General features: G+C 42.3%; 1 protein-coding gene across 1 annotated transcript; it reads right to left on the bottom strand.

Moving 5' to 3' along the window:
- Positions 1-247: 247 nt before the first annotated feature.
- LOC136515628 (uncharacterized) lies at positions 248-5291 on the bottom strand. The gene is made up of 4 exons (XM_066509160.1): positions 2399-5291; positions 1083-2305; positions 669-875; positions 248-262 (listed from the first exon to the last, which is right to left on the bottom strand). Exons 1-4 carry the CDS (start codon positions 5289-5291, stop codon positions 248-250), a joined length of 4338 nt encoding a protein of 1445 aa, XP_066365257.1.
- Positions 5292-7325: the final 2034 nt, after the last annotated feature.

Below are 7325 nucleotides of genomic sequence, written 5' to 3'. Positions count from 1 at the left end.
ATAGGGACGTTCAGCTTGGAGTAAATGGCAGCATGCGCATGCACTAGTGGATTTCGTGGCTGGTTCGCGCGTCTTTCAGCTTCTGATAGCAGTTACTAAAATGAGCATAACTCTTTATTGGGAAGTCCAAATAATGAGCCGTTTGATGGGATGGAAAGTAGACTTGAAGACGCTTCCATACACATATAGAACACTGTCTAACTCCTTGTATTCTGTCCGCGGTGATGCTTGGAATTCGTACCATGTATCAGTCATCTAGCTTCTGGTTGCATTTCCATGCAAAGGTGATGAACCACCATTTTATTCTTGCACACCATAGGCTTCTTGGTTCAAATGTCCAGAGGCTTGAATCCATCTTCATCCCATGCTGGTTCATACACTCCATCATTCCTAAGGACATTGGAACAAGAACTCAAAAGCATAGGCTCATTGAACATAAACTGATTATTAAACATAAGGTTAGCGTTCACCTGAGAATGAATTTCCTTCTCCAATTGTTTAGCTCTACTTCTTGTAATTGGACCAGCTTTATCAAGTGGAGTTTCATTTGAAGATGAGTGAATGCTAGGAATGTCCTCATTAGCCTCCCCCTCTTGAGAAGGAGTCATCCTCGACTCAGGCTCACCAACAAATGGAAGCAAGTCTTTGACATTGAATGTTGTACTCACATTGGAATATTCAGGTGGCAGCTCAATTTTGTAAGCATTATCATTTATCTTGTGCACGAGGTCTCCGGGCTGGAATGTAACCTTCTTCTTACCTTTGTTCGCTTGCTTTGCATATTGTGCGGATTGCTTCTCAATATTCCTTCTTGTCTCATCATGTAGCTTCTTGAGAAAATCTGATCTCTTTACTGCATCCAAGTTAACTTGTTCCTGTAATGGTAAAGGCAAAAGATCCATGGGAGTATGCGGTTTAAACCCATAAACAATTTCAAATGGACAAAAGTTTGTTGTGGAATGGACTGCCCTGTTATAAGCAAATTCAACATGTGGAAGGCAGTCTTCCCACTGCTTCAAATTCTTTTTCAACACAGCACGCAACATGGTGGACAAGGTACGGTTGACAACTTCAGTTTGCCCATCGGTTTGTGGATGACAAGTGGTGGAAAATAACAACTTTGTACCAAGTTTAGCCCATAACGTCTTCCAAAAATAGCTTAGAAATTTTGTATCCCGATCTGAAACAATAGTCCTTGGTACTCCATGTAAATGAACGATCTCCCTAAAAAACAAATCAGCAACGTGTGAAGCATCGTCGTTCTTATGACATGGAATAAAATGTGCCATTTTAGAGAATCGGTCAACAACAACAAAGATAGAATCCCTCCCCCTCTGAGACCGAGGTAACCCCAAAATAAAATCCATGGATATATCTTCCCAAGGTACATTCGAAACTGGTAATGGAGTATAAAGACCATGGGGATTAAGGCGGGACTTAGCTTTCAAGCAGATTATGCAGCGTGCAACATGTCGCTGGACATCACGTCGCATATGTGGCCAAAAGAAATGATCGGAGAGCATGTCCAATGTCTTTTTGATGCCAAAATGACCAGCTAAGCCACCAGCATGTGCTTCCTGCAAAAGAAACGGACGAATCGAGCAGGCTGGAATGCATAGTTTGTTAGTGCGAAATAAAAAACCATCATGCACATAATACTTGTCCCAGCCTTTTCCAGCAATGCAATGAGAGAAAGGTTCTTTAAAATCAGAATCAGCTGCATAGAGTGTTTTAATGGATTCCAAACCAAGCACTTTTGTATCTAATTGTGTAACCAAACCACATCTCCGTGATAAGGCATCGGCAACAATGTTATCTTTTCCACGCTTATGTTTTACAACATAGGGAAATGTTTCAATGAACTCAATCCATTTAGCATGTCTACGGTTCAGTTTGCCTTGACTTTTTAGATATTTCAAAGCTTCATGATCAGAATGGATGACAAATTCTTTAGGTAACAAATAATGTTGCCAAACTTCCAAAACTCGAACTAAGGCATAAAGCTCTTTATCATAGACAGAATAATTCAGATGTGGACCATTCAACTTTTCAGAAAAGTAGGCAACAGGTTTACCTTCTTGAAGTAGTACACCTCCTATGCCAATACCACTTGCATCACATTCGATCTCAAATGTCTTACCAAAATCAGGAAGTTGTAGCAGCGGTGCTTCACAAAGCTTTGTTTTCAGCTCATTGAAGGCTTGGTCTTGTTCATCACCCCACTTGAATGGAACATCCTTCTTTGTCAAATTGTTGAGGGGTGCAGCAATGGTGCTGAAATCTTTAACAAAACGCCTGTAAAAACCTGCAAGACCATGAAAACTTCAAACTTGACTCACATTTGTAGGTGTAGGCCAATCCTTTATTGCTTTAATCTTCTCTTCATCAACCTGAATACCATCTGCGGAAACAACAAAGCCAAGGAAAACAACACGGTCTGTGCAAAAGGTGCACTTAGCAATGTTGCCATACAATTTCTCTTCCCTCAAAACAGCAAGTACTTGACGGATATGATCAAGATGTTCATCAAATGATTTGCTATAGATCAGAATATCATCAAAATAAACAACTACAAACTTGCCAATGAAAGCTCGTAAAACATGGTTCATTAAGCGCATAAAAGTTGAAGGAGCATTTGTCAAGCCAAATGGCATCACAAGCCATTCATAGAGACCAATTTTAGTTTTAAACGCTGTTTTCCATTCATCACCAAGTTTCATGCGGATTTGATGATAGCCGCTACGCAAATCAATCTTGGTGAAAATGATGGAACCACTCAATTCATCTAACATGTCATCAAGTCGTGGAATGGGATGGCGATATCGAACAGTTATAGCATTGATAGCACGACAATCAACACACATGCGCCAAGAGCCATCTTTCTTTGGAACTAAAAGAACGGGAACAGCACATGGTGATAAGGATTCACGAACATACCCTTTGTCCAAAAGCTCTTTTACCTGTCGCTGAATTTCCTTTGTCTCTGTGGGATTGGTGCGGTAGGCTGGACGATTTGGAAGAGAAGCACCTGGTACCAAATCAATTTGATGCTCAATTCCACGGAGTGGAGGAAGTCCAGCTGGTATCTCATCGGGAAAAACATCTTCGAAGTCCTGTAAGAGATCAAGAACAACACTAGGCAGCGATGAAGGTAAATCGTTAGTTGAAAGTAGGACCTCCTTGTGCAAGAGCACAAAGAATGGGGCTGTGGTGTTTCTCACTTCTCTCATATCACTCTTGCTCACAAAGAGACACTCAGTGTGGCGTGGCTGTTTAGGATTGGCATGAGTCTTTATGTGGCTGGATGGGTTAGAACTCTCTCCCTTACTTGTGTTGGGGATCTCACTCAATTTTCTTTTGTCAGATTCCTCTCTTTTCTTGCGAGCCATATCTGAAGCATGTATCTCCTCTGGAGATAATGGAATAAGAACCACCTTCTTGTCATTGTGAATGAAAGTGTGTTTGTTAGACCATCTAAAATGCACCGAGTCCACATCAAATTGCCAGGGCCGACCAAGCAGCAAATGGCATGCTTGCATGGGGACAATATCACAATCCACCTCTCCATGATAATCACCAATGGAAAATGACAAACGAATCATGGCTGAAACCTTAACTGTCCCAGAATTATTCAACCATTGCATATGGTATGGATGTGGATGGCGACGTGGCTGCAAGCCAAGCTTCTCAATAAGCAAAGCACTAACAATATTATTGCAGCTCCCACCATCTATGATGAAACGGCACACTTGTCCTTTCACTTTGCATCTGGATTGAAACAAATTATGGCGTTGTCCTTGTTCAGCAGCAACAAATTGAGTGGAAAGAACTCGCCTCACCACCAAAGAAGGAGATGGTGTGTTCATTATAGAACACATCAAATCAGGAAAATCAGCAAGCAACTCATCAAAATCATCACTAGTAATCTCGTCGAAAGATGGAGAAACAACATCTTGTAATAGGTCATTGTGAGCAAAAGTTGGAATAGGTTGAATGGCTAAACAATTTAGACCTAGCTCAAATGTACCATCCTCTGCTGAATACTCACAAGTGTTAAGATTAAGATCTGCAAATACATTGTTAAACTCGTCCTCCTCTTCACTTTGGGAATCATAAGAACCATCAGCAAGTGCAATAATAGTACGACGATTGGGACATTCAGCTTGCTTATGCCCATGACCACCACACTTAAAACACTCAATCTTGCTTGTCTTGCGTTGGGTGGCTGCAGTAGAAGAAGTGGGCTGACTTGAACTCACAGCTTTACCTTTCACATCCAATTGTTTGGAAGAAGTTGGAAGATATCTATTTGCTCCACGAGATGAGGATTTGGGCGTTGCAGCTCCTTGCTGTTGGAATTGAGGCGTGACATCCCCTTGCTGTTGGGAATGACGCCATGAAGCATTGTATTTGTAAGACGTAGCAATTTGCCTTTCAGCCCTCTTTGCAAAATGAACCAACTCGGTGAGACATGTGTAGGTTGTCATATCCACTTTATCAGCAATGGGTTTATTGAGGCCAACTAGAAACCGAGCCATTGTGGATTCCTCATCTTCAGTTATCCCTGTACGAAGTACACACATTTCCAATTCTTGAAAATATTCATCAACAGTACGAGTACCTTGCACAAGACGTTTCAGCTTCAAATGTAGATCACGAGAGTAATATGCTGGAACAAAACGACATCGCATTTCTCTCTTCATGTCTTCCCAAGTTATACGAACATGCCCAACTCTCTGATATTCAGTACGGACCTGATTCCACCAAGTTATGGCATAGCCTTTAAACTCAATGGCTGCAAGCTTTGCCTTCTTTTCAGCAGAGTATTCATACAAATCAAATATTTGTTCCACCTTGGTCTCCCATTCAAAATAAGCATCAGCATTCTCCTGTCCGTTGAAAGGGGGAATAGACACTTTCATGTTTCTTAAACCATCATCATTACGATGACGATGGCGGTCACGATAACCATGATGGCCACCACCATGTCGATGATCATCCATGTCGGACAACATATCATCATCACCATCATAATCTCTTCCTCCAACTAGAATGCGCCGAGCACAACCAAAACCATGGCCAAACCCACCACGTCCATGTCCATGTCCATGACCAGCGGCACGACGTGGTGCCTCGTTATCCTCATTGTCATCATCCTCATTTGGTGGTGGTTCTCTATGAGGCATGTTCAATTGGAGAGTTTGTAGTTGTTGCATCAAATCATTCATTTGTGTATGCAGCTCCTGGAATTCCTCCACCAAAACAGCGGCACCATCTCCACGTCCTGCCATATTAGTAGAGGGGAAAAAGGACAATATATATGTGGAATATATGTGGAATCACTCCCTCACCACTTGCTGAACAAGTTCTTTCTCTTCCTGGAAAGGGCAAGAACCAGGGCTGCAATCTGTAGTGGAAGAGTGAAGAGACTACGGTGCAACAGCTCACGGTGCTTTTAAGTGGAGCTTGGTGGGGTAATATGTAAATGGAATGCGCTGAAATGTAGTAATGCAAAACCGAATAATAATCCAAGAACTCAAGTCTAAGTTGCTGAATATAAAGGAAAAGATGCTCAAAGAAAGGAACAAGATGTAGGAAGTGGATAGATGAACACCAATTGCACCAACCGAAACTTGTTGCTGCCCAAACCCCTTTGTGGTGTGCTGAACACAATTCTCTTTTACTTCTTTTCTTTCCCTTTTTTTTTGAACAAGAACTGTTTTCAGTCCTTCTTTTGACCCATATACATCTTTTCTTTTAACCTTTGTGAGAAACGCAGCACAACTTTCAACTAAAGGGGCACATAAGGATCAACTAAGATGGACGGCGCAGCACAAAAACAAGAAACTCGGGTGGGGAATTTGTGGCGGGTAGAAAACAAGGGTGGAACGGGTGGTTTTTTTATTTATATATATGCAGCAAGCAATGACAAACAGAACAAGGGTGGGATGGGTGGGTACATGCAGCAAGCGATTTGATGATTAGAACAAAGATAACAACTAGAATGATGTGGAAAAGAAAAATTCAGCAACTAGACAAATCTTAAAGGATTAAAACTCGATAAAGCAAACTACAAAATCAGTAGCACGTATGAATTTGGGCTGTAGGTTTTCTTTTTTGGCTATTAGTGGACAGTAGGTATATAAACTCTATCCTACCAAAAACAAGAACAATCCTAACGAGTAAACGGAGGCTCTGGTACCAGATGATGTGCACACGCCTATGCAACGCGTGTAGCAAGTTTTGTGGCCCGATCTTCTCGTAGGATCCGCGAACTTGATAACTTGTCGCTGCGTGACCTGGTGAAGAGGCAGTGCACCGCGAGGCTATCCACGCGACGAACTACCGAGACAATCACCCTTCCACGTACCGACGAAACAGCCCACGCAATCACGCCCTATAGACGTGAAGGCACGAACTGGGTGAACCGCAGTTCGGCGTTCTACAACTCCCTCAGGAATCGAAAGAACAAGTTTGCAAGCCTCTCAAGACTCACGCATAAACAAAACTCCATGAGTTTGTGTATTCTGAATTCAGCTAATCAAGGTCTGACCTTTCATTGTCTAGTACAAGATATATATAGGGATAGGGACGTTCAGCTTGGAGTAAATGGCAGCATGCGCATGCACCAGTGGATTTCGTGGCTGGTTCGCGCGTCTTTCAGCTTCTGATAGCAGTTACTAAAATGAGCATAACTCTTTATTGGGAAGTCCAAATAATGAGCCGTTTGATGGGATGGAAAGTAGACTTGAAGACGCTTCCATCCACATATAGAACACCGTCTAACTCCTTGTATTCTGTCCGCGGTGATGCTTGGAATTCGTACCATGTATCAGTCATCTAGCTTCTGGTTGCATTTCCATGCAAAGGTGATGAACCACCATTTTATTCTTGCACACCATAGGCTTCTTGGTTCAAATGTCCAGAGGCTTGAATCCATCTTCATCCCATGCTGGTTCATACACTCCATCATTCCTAAGGACATTGGAACAAGAACTCAAAAGCATAGGCTCATTGAACATAAACTGATTATTAAACATAAGGTTAGCGTTCACCTAAGAATGAATTTCCTTCTCCAATTGTTTAGCTCTACTTCTTGTAATTGGACCAGCTTTATCAAGTGGAGTTTCATTTGAAGATGAGTGAATGCTAGGAATGTCCTCATTATCTGCCGTCACCATTGCCGCCGCCATCTTAGCGCCACCGTCCAAACCTTCTCTTCCCCTAGCTCCTTCTTGCCTCCGTTAGTACATGGGTAGGAAGAAAGCTATGAGCAAGTCCCAGGCAACCTTCGTGGATGAGGAGTCGTCTCTTTCCGTGATCGA

Source organism: Miscanthus floridulus, chromosome 17 (assembly GCF_019320115.1).
Source record: "Miscanthus floridulus cultivar M001 chromosome 17, ASM1932011v1, whole genome shotgun sequence".
NCBI lineage: Eukaryota > Viridiplantae > Streptophyta > Magnoliopsida > Poales > Poaceae > Miscanthus > Miscanthus floridulus.
Note: the sequence above shows the minus strand (reverse complement) of the source record. Positions and strands in the feature narration are given on the sequence as shown.

Coding starts and splice junctions, on each gene's coding strand:
- LOC136515628 (XM_066509160.1), bottom strand. CDS start 5,291: ATGGCAGGACGTGGAGATGGTGCCGCTGTTTTGGTGGAGGAATTCCAG. Junction 2,306..2,398: donor CTTTGTTGTTTCCGCAGATG/GTATTCAGGTTG, acceptor ATGGTCTTGCAG/GTTTTTACAGGCGTTTTGTT. Junction 876..1,082: donor CTTGTCATCCACAAACCGAT/GGGCAAACTGAA, acceptor TTACCATTACAG/GAACAAGTTAACTTGGATGC.